Source organism: Castor canadensis, chromosome 17 (assembly GCF_047511655.1).
Source record: "Castor canadensis chromosome 17, mCasCan1.hap1v2, whole genome shotgun sequence".
Lineage (NCBI taxonomy): Eukaryota > Metazoa > Chordata > Mammalia > Rodentia > Castoridae > Castor > Castor canadensis.
Window position 1 is genome coordinate 62,265,318 of NC_133402.1, and position 18,927 is coordinate 62,284,244.

At 42.1% G+C, this 18,927-nt stretch overlaps 1 protein-coding gene across 2 annotated transcripts in view; it reads right to left on the reverse strand.

The window, feature by feature from the left end:
• Positions 1–5,434: 5,434 nt before the first annotated feature.
• The window catches only part of Xrn1 (5'-3' exoribonuclease 1), a 101,742-nt gene continuing 88,249 nt past the window's right edge, over positions 5,435–18,927 (reverse strand). For both annotated transcript variants that reach the window (XM_074059642.1, XM_074059641.1), the window contains 5 exons: positions 17,427–17,602; positions 13,655–13,768; positions 13,457–13,559; positions 10,602–10,762; positions 5,435–10,182 (listed from right to left, as the gene is read on the reverse strand). In XM_074059642.1, the coding sequence (XP_073915743.1) occupies positions 9,886–10,182; positions 10,602–10,762; positions 13,457–13,559; positions 13,655–13,768; positions 17,427–17,602 (851 nt within the window). In that variant the 3' untranslated portion in view covers positions 5,435–9,885. The remainder of the gene's footprint in view (positions 10,183–10,601; positions 10,763–13,456; positions 13,560–13,654; positions 13,769–17,426; positions 17,603–18,927) is intronic.

The following is an 18,927-nucleotide window of genomic DNA, read 5'->3' on the forward strand; positions in this document are numbered from 1 at the left end:
ACACAGGATCTTTTTTTTTGCCTAGGCCAGCCTGAACCACCAATGTCATAACTGGGATGACATTGTGTGCCACCATGCCCGGCTTTTTTCCATTGAGATGGGGTTTCATGAACTCCACTTCCCACCGTGGGCTATCTTGGAACCTTGATCCTCCCGATCTCAGCCTCCCATGTACCTTGGGACACTGCACTCAGCTATTGCTTGTGATTGGGTCTCAAGAAATTTCTGCCCAGGCTGGCCTGGAACATGATAGTCCCAATCTCAGCCTCCAAAGCAACTACAATTATAGGTTTGAGCCATCACGGATGGTCCAGCTATGAAACTGGTTTTGAAGACATACAGAGTGCAAAAGTTATGGTATCAGGAGGGTTCCACCTAGATTTCAAAGGAAAGCCTAGGAGGCCAGGCAATGAGTAGCAGGGCTGGAATCCCTGCAGGCAGTCCCTGACAGGATGGTGCATGAAGCTGTGAGAATGAAGCCAGTGGTGCAGTGGAGACCCCAGGAGGTTGGGAGTGTCGAGTTCATGGAATGCCTGGTAAGGAAAGCTAGAGGCAGTGAGCACAGCCAATTCAAGACAGAGGCTCTGTGAACTGCAAATGGCAAAGCCATAGGGACAGGGCTACCCAAGTCCTCTGGAGCTCACACCAAGCCAACCTGTGCCTTGGATATCTATAGAATTTAATGTCTGCCCTACTGGGTTTTGTGTTGTTTGGGTTTCATCTTGTTTTGGTCTCTTCCCTCCTTTTTGTGCCCCCATTCCTAACTTTTAGTATGGGAATGTTTACTCTGTGTCATTGAATGTTGGAAGTATTTAAGTGAAAAGACATTTTTGAAGTAAGGGCCTCATGCTTACTAAGCAGGTGCTTTACCACTCGAGCCACATTCTAGCAATTAAAAAAAAAAAATGACAGGGGCTCACTCGTAAGAGTTTGCCTGGAGTCTCAGAGGAGACTTTGAACTTGGACTTTTGAACCGCGTTGGAACTGTTAAGATTGTGCGGCTCTTGGAGATAGACTTCGTGTGTTTTGTATTATGAGATGGACACAGGTCTTATGAGGGCCAGGGGTGGTCTTTTTTTGTCACTGTGACAGAATGAGTGAGAGAACTTAAAAGAGACATTTATCTTGGCTATGGTTTCAGGAATTTCAGTCCTCTATGGGTGGTAGAGCAAAGCAGCAAATGGTGTCCAGAAAGCAGAGAGAGAAAATGGCTGATGCCCCTGGCTGCTTCCTGTTCCCTATCTGGGGCCCCAGCTGAGGGGATGGGTCTTCCCCACTTAGGCAATCCTCTCTGGAAATGCCCTCACAGGCACTCCCTGAGTGTGCTCACAGGCACTTTCTTTTCTGTGGTACTGGAATTTGAACTCAGGGGCTGGTGCTTGACTGGCAAGTGCTCTACCACTTGAGCCATGCCCCCAGCCCTCCCAGGCCAATCTTAATGCAGTGGTGTTGACAACCAAGTTAATGTCACAGCTGCCATCAGGCAGCCTTCTCTACAGAACAGTCAGTCTCTCTGGGATCCAGTAATGGCCTGCTGTCTTTGCTTTGTCAGGCTTGTAAATGTAATAGCTCCATGTACATTGGTCTTTTAAAAAAATTATCTTAAATCTGACTACACTTCCAAAATTATTATTAAACTCTCCTGGTGCCATCTGCTGGGCATACAGTGTTACTGTTTTACTTTTTTGCAAAATGTTTCTATTTTTGCTGGAGTTAATACATGACTAGGTGTTTCTGTGAACTTTGTTGTCACAGTGTGTTGTGGAATGCAGGGAAGGCACACTGACAGATGACAGTGGGACGGAGCAGGGCCTGGGGTTGTGGCATGTGGACATGGCAGGGGCAGCAGGAAAGGACCAGTGAGCACGGGGCTGTCGGAGGGTAGCAGAGGAGTCCGTCTGGTTGGAAGAGACCTCACACAGCACCGAAAGCATCCAGTTACACTAAGTGATGGGAAGTCGTCTCTGCGGATTGTCTGTGACACTGCAGGTGGGCACTCGTCTGGTGCCTTCATCATGGTCATTAAGACACATTGCTTCCCTTCCTTTGAAAAATTAGAAATGCTGTGACTGGCAGCAGGTGTTCCTGAGGTGTTCTGAGCCAGGGGTGATGAGGGGACAGCCAGCTTTCTGGTAACTGCACCACTGGCTGGGCAATCAGCACACGTGGACTGATCCTGCCTTGTTATTCATTGTTTGTGTGATCTCCAGCTCCCTGTCACCCATAGATAGAAGCAAGTAATAATGGCTCACAATGACAAGTGTTAGTGACAGTGCTTATAAACCACCTGGTCTCCAAATACTATTTCTGCTATTTCTGTTGACTGGAGCTGTCTAAGACTGGCACAGGGAAAACAGACTAGTTTTTACTGTTGAGGTGCTGGGGATTGAACTCAGGACCTCACATGTCTAGGCAAGCACTCTACTACGGAGCTGCATCCCCAGCCATTAAAAAAAATATTTTTTTTGGGACAGGGTCTAAGTTGCCTACACTTGTCCTTGAATTTGTGATCCTTCTGCTTCAGCCTCCCAGGGAGCTATGATTACAGGTATGCATACTACCCAGTGGTAGTGGTCCAACTATGAGAGGCAGAGGACCTGCACTGAGGTACTAACTGTGAAGATGAAACAAGAGGGCAGAGAGGAGAGATGACAGTGCACTGGGTTAAGACCCAATGGGTGCACTGGGTGTGCGAGAGGTGAGATCAAGGACTTAAGGACGGTCATCATGACTGCCCAGAAAATGTGCTACTAGTAAGTTGAAATACCACATGACGACATTTCAGGCAAATTAAAAAAATAACAAAACTGAGACTTACTTCATCTATTGTCTCCGGGAACCGCACGTGGGAAATCGGCCCGGCACCCTCGAGATGCTGGGTAAGGCTCTGCTCACCACTGACTCAGCTGTTGAGCTTGGAGAGGGGAGAGAGAGAGAGAGAGAGAGAGAGAGAGAGAGAGAGAGAGAGAGAGAGAGAGAGAGAGAAAGACACACACACACATACAGAGAGAGAAAGAGAGAGATATTCAGGAAATATATATGTGACAGTAGATGCTAGTTTTTTAAAAAACTAGGGGGCTAGGGTGTAGCTCAGTGCCAGAGCACAGGCTAACATGGCCCTGCATTCCTTCCCCAGCATGCCCTAAAAAAAGCGACAAAATACATAAAGACCACAAAATCTGCAGGAGTAAATCATCCCATCTCAGCATGCTTGTGGCCATGTGTGCAGATGGCTCTGGGGGTCACATTCCCAGGAGCTGTGCTCCACACAGTTTTGGCTCGGACGTCTAATTTGGGCTTCACAGCCCCCTCTCAGATCCTCTCACGAGGACTCTTGTCACCAGTAGTGGTTTCTTCTTTCCAGAGAGGAATGGCCAAATTCTGTGAGCAGTGATTAGTGTCTGAGCCCCACACAGTCACCCCCAGGAAAGAAAACAGGATCCATCAGCAGAGAGAAAGAGGACAATTCCCTGCCAGAAGTCCCGGAAATTATGCCAGCTTACTTAAAAAGATCATTTTCATTTTGTAGTGCTGGAGATCAAACCTGCGGGGTCTCACACAATGCCAGGCAAGTACTGTGCCACTGAGCTACGTCCCCAGGAAGTGATGAAAAGTCAACTAATAAGGGCTGGGGTGTGGCTCAAGTGGTAGAGCATCTGCCTAGCAAGTGCAAGGCCCTGAGTTCAAACCCCAGTACTACCAAAAAATAAATAAGCAAAAACTTTGTATTTAGGCACTCTTGAAACAGAGTTAAGACTTGGGGCTATAGGGATCACTGGCTCCACAAAGCACTGGAAAATTCTAAAGGCGATTGTCTTTCAAGTTGAAGAGGTTGAGCTGACCTCAGGTGCTTTACTAACATTAGCCAAAGCTGTTCTGCAGACCTTTGATGTAAAACCTAGGATGACTTGGAGAATGCAGGCTCAAGGGCAGCTGTCTAAGAGTCTACCCTAAGAGGGTGTGGTGGCTCACACCTGTAATCCCAACTACGTGGGAGGCATAGGTAGGATGATCACCTAGCAAGGGCAGCCAGGAGAAAAAGCCCAAGACCCTATCTGAAAAGTAACTACAGCCACAAAGAGCTGGGGAGTGGCTAGAGGCCATTCTACAAGTTGTCTACCAGCAGCTCAAGAGGGGCAGCCCCTCTGCACGTGACTTCCCTCCTGCTCCACTAGACTGATTAAGTGATCTACAGAGGACACCTCACGGCCCCACGGGAGGAGACAGAGTGAACTGAGGGTCATGTCCCCAGGGCCTGACTGTACTTTCTGGATGTGATTCTCTGAGATTGCCCTGTACTCTTAAAACTGTCTTCATATGCTACTTTATGTGGGTTTTGATTTTCAAGGGGGGAAATGACTAGCAAGGTGCTCAGAGCTGACCCACAGCCACTCAAATCCATAATCAGGTGTTCCAACCAACCTTGCCATCTAGGTTCCCTGGAAATGATTCGGAATCAAGACAAAAAGGATATGGAGGGCCTGGTGTAGTGGTTCATGCCTGTAATCCCAGCATTCTGGAGACTGAGGCAGGAGGATCTTTTTTTTTTTTAATTTTATTTTTTTTTTCATTTTTCTTTTATTATTCGTATGTGCATACAAGGCTTGGGTCATTTCTCACCCCTGCCCCCACCCCCTCCCTTACCACCCACTCCGCCCCCCTCCCTCTCCCCCCCACCCCCTAAATACCCAGCAGAAACTATTTTGCCCTTATTTCTAATTTTGTTGTAGAGAGAGTATAAGCAATAACAGGAAGGGACAAGGGTTTTTGCTGGTTGAGATAAGGATAGCTATACAGGGCATTGACTCACATTAATTTCCTGTGGGTGTGTGTTACCTTCTAGGTTAATTCTTTTTGATCTCACCTTTTCTCTAGTTCCTGTTCCCCTTTTCCTATTGGCCTCAGTTGCTTTAAGGTATCTGCTTTAGTTTCTCTGCATTGAGGGCAACAAATGCTAGCTAGTTTTTTAGGTGTCTTACCTATCCTCACCCCTCCCTTGTGTGCTCTCGCTTTTATCATGTGCTCATAGTCCAATCCCCTTGTTGTGTTTGCCCTTGATCTAATGTCCACATATGAGGGAGAACATACGATTTTTGGTCTTTTGGGCCAGGCTAACCTCACTCAGAATGATGTTCTCCAATTCCATCCATTTACCAGCGAATGATAACATTTCGTTCTTCTTCATGGCTGCATAGAATTCCATTGTGTATAGATACCACATTTTCTTAATCCATTCATCAGTGGTGGGGCATCTTGGCTGTTTCCATAACTTGGCTATTGTGAATAGGAGGCAGGAGGATCTTGATTTTTGAGGCCATCCTGGGCTGTAGAGAGATGCTGACACGAACCAAAACCAAAACCAAAGGATATGGAATTCAAGTGAAAATTATGTTTCTACTTTTGATATTAATGCAATCACACAAGCACAAACAGCTTATGAAATCACTCTTAAGTCTTTAATTAAAATCCATAGAGCATTGAACACGCTTAAATCTTTCAGAAACTTATGTTTTAAAATCCGTCTGCACAGCATTTTGAGGTGAACTTCATGCTATAAATTTACAAATGTACAACACAAGAATCCACTTGGCGTCCACTCAATGCAGGTTTAAAACACTTTAATTGGCAGGCAATGCAAAGATATTTAAAAAACAAAATTACAAAATGAGCACATAAAAGTTCCCTTTTTGAATTTTAATAAAATACTGCTCTGTATAAGATCTAATGAAAAATTCCAGTTACTTAGAAAACAGGTATGTGAGAAAAGAAATGAATCAATATATTTGTATATATTTATGAAATTACACACTATTCTATTGTTTAAATGAATAAAATGTTGAACACTTCAATAACACATCACACAACTATTACTTCTGTATTTAAGTAAATGGAAACATTCAAGCAATTGGATAGAGGCAAAAGGAAATATAAGATACTTCAGGCCAAAAAAAAAAAAAAAATTCAAAAGCACAAACACAAAGACCCTTAACTGTAAAGACAGAAATAAACGAGCTTAAAGCGTCAGGCATGGTGGCACATGCCCACAGTCCCAGCCTGGAGGCTGAGGAGGCAGGAGGATTGCAAATTCGAGGCCAGTCTGGGCCACAAAGCAAGACCCTGTCTCAAAATACAAAAGAAAAGAAAGAGCTTAAAGCAAACTACAGACCAGATCTTCACTCCTGCTACTCCATGAGAAACGGTATGAGAACTTGGCTTCAAATGACTAACCAGCTACAGCAGTGTAATTATTTGCCTGGCCAATTTAACAGTATGGCGACTGCTGAGGTAACAGCAACAGGTCAACAGCTGGAAACAGATTTAACCATGTAAGCAGCGCCGTCTATTGGTAAACAGTCGCCTTCACAAACTGCACTTGAGTGAGTTGACACACTCGTCAGCAGGCGCTAGTTGCTACTGGTTCACGGACACACACACACACACACACAGACAGCAGCCATGGACTGGGGACACTCCTGACTCCTCGACCTACTTCATGCACACCTCTCTTCCCTTCCTGAAGAAGGACCCAGGTGCCTGAGTTATCGTTAGGCCAGCTCGTCTGCTCTGCCTGGTGCTGGAGACCTGGTGCGCTCAGCCTGGACTGGCAGAAGACAGAGAAGTGTTGATGGGAGGAATGAAGTCAGGCTGAAAAACTCTCATCTCTAGAATTTTAAGCTTTATTCTGACCAGCAGAGGGAGTGCCTGCATGACTGCTTTACCGATATAAAATGTATGTAAGACTGAGAATTGGCACTTTCTCTACAAACTGTCAATGAACTTCTGTGATACTTTTTAAAAATCAGAGAATAGCTTTTGCAGTAATTTGTACTATATTCTTTTCCAACTGTAAAACAATTTAGAAGCAAGATGGTACTAAGAAATACAACAAGCTGGGAAGTGACACCCGGTCACTGAAGATGACTTTCTGAATCAAGGGAAGAAGCATGTTAGAACCGACTTCGGGGAGAGCTGCATTCTGTCTTGTACAAGGTAAAGCCAGACAGCCAGGGTGCAAAGCTAGGATTTGTGAATATAAACTCAAGATTGTTAAAGAGTGAGTGAAAAGGAGACCCTCCAGCTTACCTATGTCCTTGAGCAAGAAAGGGGCACTGCAGTCTGGAAATGACATTGGATGTCTTATAACTGTTTCCCTTCTTTCAGCTGCCTCCCTTCCGGACATCCTCTCCTTAAAACAAACAACCTAGATTAGTCTAAAACCAAAAGCAAATACCTGATCATAGAAAATGAAACACACAAGAACCACAACAATAGCTCTTTCCTTCTACCAGGAGGAAAAAGTATCCAATCTTCATTACTTACTCCTTTGAAAAGCAAGGAAAATGTTTTTTTCTAGACAGGATCTCACTGTGTAGCCTAGGCTGGCCTTGAACTCACCATCTTCTTGTCTCAGCCTCCCAAGTGCTAGGATTATAGGCATGAGCCACCAAACCCGACTAAAGAAAATCTTAAATTGAAACTAAGGTTCAGTAGAGGTGAAATTATTTTTTAAGCAGCTGAATCTTAGATGTTTAAGACTGTACTCTGTGTTATGTTTAAGTCAATTAAAACATTTTATTGGTTAAGTTATGAAGCTGAGGAATGACCAGGTAATGCAGGAAATGTGAAAAGGAATGACGACTGGAACTATCGCTTTTCAAAATTCTCTTCATTTGCTAAGAAATAAAAGAACAAAAGACTTGTTGAACGAGAATATTTACAAAGGCTTCAGTGAGGAGAGGAAAGTTTTAAAGACTGAAGTCTCTAGCTCTGTGGAAACATGAAGTGATCTGGAGATTTGTTCCATGCGCACGCGCCACCATTTCTACAACAGCTGAAGGAGCACTGTGACATCTGAGAGTGGTATCAGTCTGTCACAACTAAAAGGAAAACTCCAGTTTCCCAGCTATTTCTCAGATGCAGCAGACCCCACCCGGGCATGAATGGCGGTGGATCTGGTCTCACTGAGACTATCCTGCAGGAAAACAGTCATAGCCTCATCCTCCAGAGGACACCTGTATCACTGATCCCAGCCACACCACATTTGGAAGAGGACCACAAGTGGAACACCTGACCCCTCGTTATCCAGCCAATCTCTCCTCAATCTTGACCTTATGCCTTTTACAGGGGATAACAGCACGCTTCCTGGCGTGCTTCCTCCCTGGAGGCCCGCACAGGCTCACTGCACACACTTAAGACAGAGAGGCAGCTCCTGAGAGCTGAAGGGTGGGCTGAAGGAAGCTGACAAGTATCACACACTTCAATTTAGGAAGAGGTTGACATAACATTATTGTCTCAATGTCACTGTTTGTGTGTATTCCATAATAGATGCTAGCTCTTAAAGTGGAAAGCTGATGAGGCAGTAAGATAAACACTGAGTTACTTAGCCTCATCTTTGGTATCCTGACAGGTAGAGAGACAGGGAAATGCTGCGACACATCTAAACCTAGGAGAGTCATAGAAAATAAAATCACAGGAACTCACGTGACTCATAAATGAAGATGGAGAATGTTTATCTTTTACACTAAAGGCACTACTAGTCTCTGAATGTCCCGCAAACGTTTAGAGAAGCTGAAATCAGCAGGAAGAGGAAGGAATTCATTAGTTCAAACCAGCATTTTAAAAAATGAACAGACGACCTTAAGACTCATGGCAGTGTTCAATGGGCTGAATGAAATCAGATATAATAATAAGCAGCTCCGTATAAAGACTGTGGCTCCTACTTTTAAAAAATTATGATAATTTTCTTCTTTAAAAATATAATCATATCACAAAAACTAAAGGATAAATATATATATACATATATAAACTCAGGCCCTGGTACCACTGAGAAGTCTTCATAAATCGTAAATAATCTCGATAGTCTGAACAACTCACGCTCACGCATGACATGCAAGGACAAAATGCAGCATTATTGAGAACAGCATAAAGCTAAAACAGAACTAGGTGAGACAGGCAGCAAGTGAGGCACACTACAAACCGACGACTGTGTCTGTTTTAGCTAACCTTGGAATTTAAAAGGTTAGAATTTCATCAGCTCCAGGAAGCACTACACAGCGCCCAACAGTGAGCTCTCGCATATGCTCAGTACGCAGATAAAAGCTATACAAAACAACACCACCATTTAGTTACACGATGCTATCAGAAGATTAATTTGTAATCATGTACCCTGTCACTTTTGGAACTTAATTTTATTAGAAATCACTCTGCTGGTTTTTGGATGATCTAAAAAACTGTACTTATGGAAATCTAAATGGCTAGCTCCAGTTCTAAGCAGTTAGATAAAGCATTGTGATCAGCACTGTAAAGTTGCTTTGGTACAAAATTTGAAACAGCAGAAGTGGCCACACCACTACCAGCACGGTCACCTCCTAGCAGGTCCAGGGCCTCAGGCGGCAGACACAAGCCACTGTCTGCCCAGTAAGGGCCTGCCCGCATGATTATGTCACATTGTTAGAAAAAATAAAATCCACACTTGGCAAATCACACTTGAAGCTCAGCTTTCATGCTCCTCTTAATTATCCCTCAATGAGAGCGTAAAAAAAGTTCATTGTTATTGCTGACACCATGTCTGACTCAGAGCTGAAGGCCTCTGGCGAGGAGCACATCAGAGTACTCAGCCCGCTGGTAGTTATTTTAACACTAGCTTTAATTTAGTCTTTTCTTTTTTACAGCTTTATTGAGGTATAATTGACGTACAACAAATTGCACATGGTTAAAGTGCACAATTTGATACAGTCTTTTAAATAGCATGAAAAGTGCCTGACAACATAAAGATAAAAAATATTCAATTTAAACATATAATTTTAAAATAGTACATTTATGAGACAGGTATAGATGCATAAAAAGGTGGATGGAAAGAAATTGATTTAATTCTCAATTCTGAATTTATTCAGAAGGTTTGGAGACACTAAAATTGACGGCCAGTTTCCTGGATTTTCTTCTTGAAGAAGAGCTTGACGTTGACTTCTGGGAAGCCGTGCTGTGGCCCTGGGGGGCAGATTCAGTCTGAGCAGACACAGGCTGTGCCACCTGAGGGGGCTGAGAGGCGGCGGGACTTTCCTGGGGAGTCTCTTTGGTGGCCTCAGAAGACCCTGGCCGGCCAGTCTGAAGTGTGGTGGCTTGAGGACTCTGGGCCTCCTTACTCTCAAAGGTTTTTTTGTTTGCCACTCTTTTTTTGGTAACCTTTAAGGAATAAAAGCATCATTAGTTCACAATATAGGGTTTTGTTTTTTTTAAAGTTTGTGCCAGAAAAGACCATAAACCATGTTGCTCATATATATCAATTATGCTGACATCTGACTTCCACTTACAATCTACAAATCAGACTTCAATATTCCAAGAATTTTGTTGCAACAAAATATTTAAAAAATCTTCATAAATTAAATATTAAGACTTCCAGTCACGGTGCATCACTCCTGCTACAACTGCTATTACTAGTTAGACCAAGTCCCGTGTGCTTGCACTCCGCCCTCGGTGTCTAGACCAGCACAGGTGTCTACTTGGCACTGATAAACACACTGAATAAGCACATTTTACCAACAGTCTTGTGAACATCAGGAGGGGTAATTTCCTGTACAAGCCACTTTCCTTCCAGGCCTCACCTGTAGAGGTATGAACTGACTGTGCACGCCAGCTGCCATTCCTCCAGCCTCGGGCATGGTCCCAGGGAATGGTGGACGGAAGGGCTTCCCAGGAACAGGCACTGGCAGTCTCCATGGCATTGAACCAAAGAGGTGAGATGACGAAGGCATCAGATTAGCCGCTGAAAACCACAAAATATCTGTCTCTTAGTAAAATCAAAGCCCAGAAATGTAATTCCTTTTCCTGCCAGCTTTTATTTTGGCACCCCCCTTTGACGAAGGTCCCCACTTCACTTCACTTACACTGAAACTACTCTCATTTATACCATCAGTCATAGGGCCCCTTGTCAGGACTGTGAACTATTCGCAGAAAGGGACTTAATTATGCTGGCCTTCAAAGGCCAACAGTAGCAAATGCTCGTAGAAGCTTCAGGAATATTTGTAAACATGAAAAAGGGTCCTGAAACTACTCCTGGAGAGAAAAGCCTGGGCACAAAGAGAGGACTCTTAAGGCTCTCACCTAACCCCAAATGCTAAGTTGCTTTGACGGTGACTAAAGCTGAAGTCCTCACATCTGATCACTTTCACAGGACATGCAGAATCTTTCTTTTTTCTATTCTGGTATTTGTAATTGAAGGAATTTTTTTTTTTGGTCCTTTTTTTTTTCTTTTTAGAAACATATTGAAACAATGACTCCTAAACCTGATGTGTTTATCTGAGGCACTTGGGGAGCTTGTGACACCTAGACTGAGTTAAACTGGCGAGGGTCTGAGGACTCAGTTGTTAACAAGCTCCCTGGTGATTCGTATGCAGACAGACCACGGTGTAGCATGGTGGAACATTTGCTCAAGCAACTTCAGTGGAAGTCATGATGTTAAGAAGATCTATTTAAAAGATTCAGTGGCGGTTGGGGTTCAGCTAGGTGGGAGAGGAATGCTTAATGCATTAGCCTGGTTCGATCCCCAGCTGCTCCCCAATAAAAGACGCTATGTTACTCTTATTCATTAGTCACCCCCATAGGTCCCCCAACAAATCACTGTTATAAATAAATATATTTTCTCCAATTTTTCTTTTTATGAGACAGGGTCTTCCTAGGCAGGCGTTGAACCCATGATCCTACTGTCTCAGCCTCCTGAGTGCTGCAGTGTGCCACCATACCTAATTTCTCTTTAGTTTTTCCTTTAGGATTTTGTATATCATAAACAGAAATTATTACAGCATGACATGAAAATTTATAAAATAACTTTAAAGTGTTAATTTGATGCTTGAGTTACTCTCTCCTGTTTAACATTCAAATGTCTTGGTTTTTAGACGTTCATATTATTTCAACAATGCCTACTACAAAACCAAAAGTAATAACTCTAAAATTCATAGCAGGTGTGAAAAAAATAATAAACATGTAAAGGGGTAAAATTATCAAGCTATAAAAAAACAATGCATGGGGAAAATAATCACTCCTTTAAGATAACATGTTCTTATGAGATAGATAATTTTTTAGAGAAGTTTGCTGGCAATTTTCTAGGCATTGTACACATATCAATTACTTATAATTAATTTATACATGATTACTGGATTCATTTTTAAAAGTGAAAAGGTGCCGGGCACCGGTGGCTCATGCCTGTAATCCTAGCTACTCAGGAGGCAGAGATCAGGAGGATCGCCATTTGAAACCAGTCCAGACAAATAGTTCATGAGGCCCTATCTTGAAAAAAACCTTCACAAAAAAGGGCTGGTGAAGTAGCTCAAGGTGTAGGCCTTGAGTTTAAGCCCCAGTACTGCAAAACAACAACAACAACAAAACAACAAAAAAAGTGAAAAAGCAAAAATAAAACGTTCTTGAGACCCCATCTCAACTAATGTCTGAGCATGGTGGTGAATGCCTGTCACTCCAACTACTCAGGGAAGAACAAATTGGAGGACTGAAGACCAGGCAAGGCATAAAAGTGAGACCCTATGTCACAAATATCCAAAACAAGCCTTACACCTATTATTCTAGCTTCTCCTTGCCCAAACCATTTGCCCATGGTGAAATTTACATCTGTTTGGCTTGCATCACTTCCATCATTTGTTCACTCATTTTTTAGTACTGGGGATATGAACCAGGGCAGCATTCATGCTAGTGCAGTGCTTCACCACTGAGCAACACGGCCAGCCCCGGCAGCAGTAGTAACTCTTGTAATGTTTACAGTAAGGATGAGATATGGAGAGTTCCTCAGATAATACCTGCCGCATGGTGGTCACAGGAAAATAATTTTCCAGGTTAAATACATTATGAGCTTTAAGATGATGATGATTAAGTAAAGAAAAAGGCCGGGTGATTAAAAAAAAAGTCTAATGAATTTAAGGCTTAGGATCACAGAGTTAAAAAATGTTAGTCTCAAAGAGATCCTGGGCAGACTACTATAAATAAGAAAATGGAGTCCCAAAGAAGCTGCTGCATGATGGTTTTTTTAACCTGTTTTTTCCTGTTTTCCATTTATTTGTTTATTGTTATGTCTTATTTGTTATTATCATATTATTGCTGTACTGGGGGTATGTTGTGGTATTTACAGAAGCTCTTACAACGTATCATAGTTGAATTCACCCCTCCATCATTCTCCTTTCTGGTTCCTGAAGTTTCAGCAGGTCTCCCTGTGTGTTCACGACTGGGGAACGAGGCCTGCCCACTACACAGACCACCTTGCAATTTAGGAAGGCTGCAGGACATAGGGGTGAATGGCTTCTGTACAAGTTTGCAGGCTCTAGTTTCAGGCTCATTCTTCCTATTCCTAGACATTTGAGTGAATTTCCTGATCCTTTTGAGAAAAATGCTTTCTAAGAGAACTCAGCAAAAACAACAACCTAATGATAGTACTTAGAAAAGCAAAACATCTTACCAGCAGGTTGGGGGAAAACGGGAGGAATGGTTCCAGGTGATACAGCAGGAGAATAATTTGGAAATATTGGTGGAGGGAAAGGAAAATTTCCACCTAAGGATCCCTGTGGAAGGATTTAACCATTGTAAGATAATGCAACAAAAGGTTTCTGCAGAGACTAATTAAAGATGTAACAGAGAAGTCATGGACGGTCCTTACCAACTGCTGTAAAGCAAACAGTGCTGCTTTCTCTTTGGCCTCATTTTCAGAGTGGCACTGAGGCCCGTGTACCAGCAAGCCGTTAGATAACTTCACCTGGCAAACTGTCATTGTCTACAAAAAGAAAAAAAAAAGAATTATCTATGAAATTATCTGTGTAGCAATTCAACTTCCTGTCCCAAAGCTTAGTCTAAACAAGATGAATAATGTCACTTCACATTCTGTTAAAATGATTTCAGAGAGCCAATAAAGGACTATTTGAGTTTTTCCATGGAAAAATTTTTTAAATTTACTTATTTGCTTAATCACTCACTCATTTGGCGGTACTGGAATTTGAATTTGGCCTTGTGCTTGCTAGGCAGGTATTCTACTGCTTGGGCCATGCTTCCAGTTCTTTTTGTTCTAGTTTTGGAGACAGGGCATTCCATTTTGCTCAGGCTAGCCTATACTGCAATCCTGTCTGTGCTTCCCTAAGTAACTGGGGTGGCAGGCACGTAACACCATGCCCAGCTCTTATCTACTGAGAGGGCAACTTGCAAATTTATTTATTTTTGGCCTGGGCTGGCCAGGAACTGCGATCCTACCAATCTCAGCCTCTCAAGTAGCTAGGATTATAGGGGGTGAGCCAGATGCCTGCTTTCCATATTTCTTGTTAATGAATTGCACATGGCTGCTTCCACACTGCAACTGTAGAGCTGAGAAGTTCTGACAAGGGCCACATGGCTCACAGGCTTAACCTACTCACATTCTACCCTTTACAGAAATAGTTCAGTGACTCACACTTTATACCATTCTCTAATAAGCAGTTTGCTAATGTGAATCAATTGCCAAAAGACTCAGAAGTTCTAATTTTATATCTATATTTAAAATGCAGCTCTTCACATTATACATCAAATGTTTTGTTTTACACAGATTTAAAAAAGTATTTTCTTTTTCCAGGTGCTGGGATGTAGCTCAGCAGTACTGAGCTTGTGTAGCACATGTGAAAACCTGGTTTGAGCCCCAACGCTGCATTCTTTCAAAAGTAGTCACTCATAGTGCAAGCGTTAACAATGGCGTTAGGCATCCATTGCTACCGCCTGTCTCCAGAAAGTTTTTCATCTTGTAAGTCTGAAATTCTATGCCCACCAAACTCCCAACCCATGACGACCACTGTTCCTTCTGCGTGCCTCCCAAAGGTGGGAGTTTTGTCTCTTCCTGATTGCTCACTTCACTCAGCACAAGTCCCGAGGGTGGGTTCATGCCCATGCCATCAGGATCTCCTTCCTTTTTAAGGCTGAGTGGCACTGCACCATTGGGAAGTGCTTACCGTTGATGAATCCTTCCACATGGGCTACTGGGGACCATGCTGTTGGGAATTTGAGTGCACGGATCCTCTTCAAGACCCTGCTCTCTGGGCATGAACCCTGAGGTGGGACTGCTGCATCATACGGTAATCCTATTTTTAAATTTGTTTTGAGAAAAGGTCTCACTGTGTAGCCCAGACTGAGCCTCCTGCTTTAGCCTCCCGAGTGATGGGATTACAGGCATGTACTATCATGCCTTGCTTGAGTTAATTTTTACATATGGTGGAACATAAGGTAAGGGTCTAACCCCATTCTTTTGCGGATGGCCTTTCCTTCCCTGAATGGTCGTGGCATCTTGTCAAAACTCCTATATGCAAGGGGTCATTTCTGGGCTCTCTGTTTCACTCTAAGCTTTTGAACTAGACCTCATAGTTGCTATGCAAGCGCTCTACCATTTAAGTCAAGTTTCCAGGCCTCCTTTGGGATGGATAGGGATTGCACTGAACCGAGGCTGCTTTGGGTAATGTGACATCTGAGTCTTTTGTTTCCTTCCTTAAGTTTATTCCTAAGTATTTTATTCTTTTTAATGTTATTGTAAAAATTCTCTCAATTATCTTTTCTGGCTATTCAGTTAGTATATAGAAATACAAATGACTTTTAATTCCATTTATGAATATTAGCATACATTAATAACACGAGGGGATTTCATTGTGGCAATTCCATACATGGGAACAGTATACCTTGAATAAGGCCCCTCCCCCCACACTGCTGCAACTGATTTTTGTGTGTTCTGTATTCTGCAACTTTGCTGAATTCATTTATAAGTTCATATAGTTTTGTTTTAATGGATTTTCTACATATAAGATACTACCTGCACACACAGATAAAATTTTACTTCTTTTCTAATTTGGATGTTTTATATTTCTTTTTCTTGCTTAATTGCTCTGGCTAAACTTCCAGTACTATGCTGAACAGAAGTGATAAAAGTAGACATACTTGCTCTGTTTCTGATAAACACTTGGATGTAAAGAGGATAAAACCACTGTCTTATAGCTTGTATGTCTCACATGCAGTCTGGGGACCCCTTGAGGGTCCCTGGGACTCTTATGAGGTCACCGAGTGAAAACTATTTTATGATTATATTAAGATGCTATTTGCCCTTTTTCTCACTACCTTTCCTCATTTCTCACTTTCTTCTAAGTATACAGAATTCTGACAAAAGTTCAGATTCCAGATTTGACACTGCAATTAATCTACCAAGCCCAAAGCCCTGAGTTCAAACCCTAGTACTGCCAAAAAAAACGAACTCAATCACCACTATTAAGTTTTTACTTATTTAGAGACAGGGTTTTGCTGGCCTCAAACTCTTAATCTTCCCTTCTAAGTGTTGGGGTTTCAAGCATGGGACATCAAGCCAGGCTACCTTTTTTTTTTTTCTTCCTAGGAGTACTAGGTAAAGACTCTATCACTTGAGCTACACCCCCAACTCTTTTTGTTTTAGTTATTTTTTCAGATAGGGTCTCAGGTTTTTGCCTATGTCTGGCTGCAGACTGCGTTCCTCCTAGCTGGGGTTACAGGTATGCCCCACTATGCTTGGCTTGTTTGTTGAGATGGGAGTCTCACTAACTTTTTGCCTGGTCTACCCTTGAACCAGGATCCTCCTGATCTCTACCTCCTGAGTAGGGAAGGTTTTTTTTTGGCAGTAATGGGTTTTGAACTTGGCAGCAGCTTGCTTGGCACACTTAAAAATTTTAATACAGTAATAAAGCCACAATTATCTGAAAAGGCTATTAAAATGCTCTTAGTTTTGCAACTATGTATTTGTCTGAGACCATGTATTTCTACTGAAATCACATATTAGAGATTAACAGTTAAAAGTATATATGAAATAAAATAGCTTCTTCTATTAAATTACAAGTGGAAAAGATTTTGGGAATGTAGAGTAATGCCACCCTACTCATTTTTTTTTCTTTTTTGGAAAACTTTTCTTTTCTGAGGCGCTAAGGATGGAACTGAGGTATACGGCATGCTAGGCAAGTATCTATTACTGAGCTACATCTGCAGGCTGGAAAACTTATTTTTAAGAAAAATGAACTGAGAAACATTTAAGGTATTCTCAGTTTTAATTCTAACATGATAAATATGGATGTAACACAAGTAAATAAAAGTTGTTTGGGTTCTTTCAAACAAAACAAAACAAAACAAAAGAGTTCTGCAGACCAAAACATGGAAAGCCGTTGCTCTAGACTGAGCGCCCTAGCTCCATTAGTCTGGAGAACCTGCAAATACTTGTTGTCCAAGTTCCTTTCTGTCAGTTTCTTTGACGGTCTGGTTATATACAAGTGGAATTACCAAGTAAGCAGCACGGATCTATGCTCTTCATGAAATGTAAACAGCCCACTGCATGTTTTCTACCCGAGGTTCTTAGCGAATTTATTTGGCCTCCGTTACAGAACTAACATAAGTGGAATAGTAGTATACTGTACCTGAGGTGTTCTTAGAAAGGAGAAGTCTGGCTGAGGCATTCCCACAAGGGAACACATTCGAGAAAGTTCAGCTACTGGTGTGGATACAGGAGGGAGCTGGCCAGGCCAACACATACTGTCCACAGATACAACACTGTGGTACTCATTAGTACTGTGAGGCTTGTTCACATAAGATGCTACGAAGACAGAGAAAAGAATGCATCTATTAAGAAAATGATACCTTAGATTATTGCATGGTTTTAGAGAAGGCCAAGCAGAAAATTGCTAAAAAGGCTTAAAAAAATGAACCTCCTAGGGAGTGAATATAAGAACTACTTAGCATTACCTAAAATTATTAAAACTTCAATTAAAAGTTTCAGATGACTATAACTAATTGTAAATTATTAAGATGAAAAATTTAAATAAGTATTTGGTCACCAAAAATTAAATCTTGAGCAACTAATGACTACACGGCAGGTAAAACTTGAACAAGCAAATGGCTTTCTTGAGTAGATTTACAATTGGTAAGTTTTTTATGTTATTTATTTTGGTGGCACTGGGGCTTGAACTCAAGGCCTCACATTTGCTAGGCAGGCATTTTTACCGCTTGAGCCACTCCACCAGCCCTTTTTTTGTGGTGGGTTTTTTCAAGATAAGGTCTTGCAAACTGGGACTGTCTTCAAACCTCAATCCTCCTGATCTCTATCTCTTGAGTAGCTAGGATTATAGGCACAAGCCACTGGCGCCTGGCTTACAATTAGTAAGTTTTGAGGCTCTGGTTTCAATCAGACATTTGCAATCCACCTTACACTCAAGAGGTACACGGTACTGTGGGATATTTTTGTTGCTCTGAACTGAAGTCTTTAAGGCATTTCTATGGAGATGATTGGAAACTTCTCAGTGTTCCCATTCGTTATGATGAACAAACTCACTACCAGAACAAAAGCACACCTCAGTGAAGAATTAGTACCGGCTTCTGTTTCTGACATTGGGACCATCTTTATGCATTACTATTTTAAAAAACTTGTTTTGGCTTCTGTTCATCAAAAGAAATGGTCTCTAAACTGAAGAGAACACCCACAGAGTGGGAGAAAATATTTGCCAACTATACATCAGACAAAGGACTGATAACCAGAATATATAGGGAACTTAAAAAACTAAATTCTCCCAAAACTAATGAACCAATAAAGAAATGGGCAAGTGAACTAAACAGAACTTTCTCAAAAGAAGAAATTCAAATGGCCAGAAAACACATGAAAAAATGCTCACCGTCTCTAGCAATAAAGGAAATGCAAATTAAAGCCACGCTAAGATTCCACCTCACCCCTGTTAGAATAGCCATCATCAGCAACACCACCAACAACAGGTGTTGGCGAGGATGCGGGGAAAAAGGAACCCTCTTACACTGTTGGTGGGAATATAAACTAGTACAACCACTCTGGAAAAAAATTTGGAGGCTACTTAAAAAGCTAGACATGGATCTACCATTTGATCCAGTAATACCACTCTTGGGGATATACCC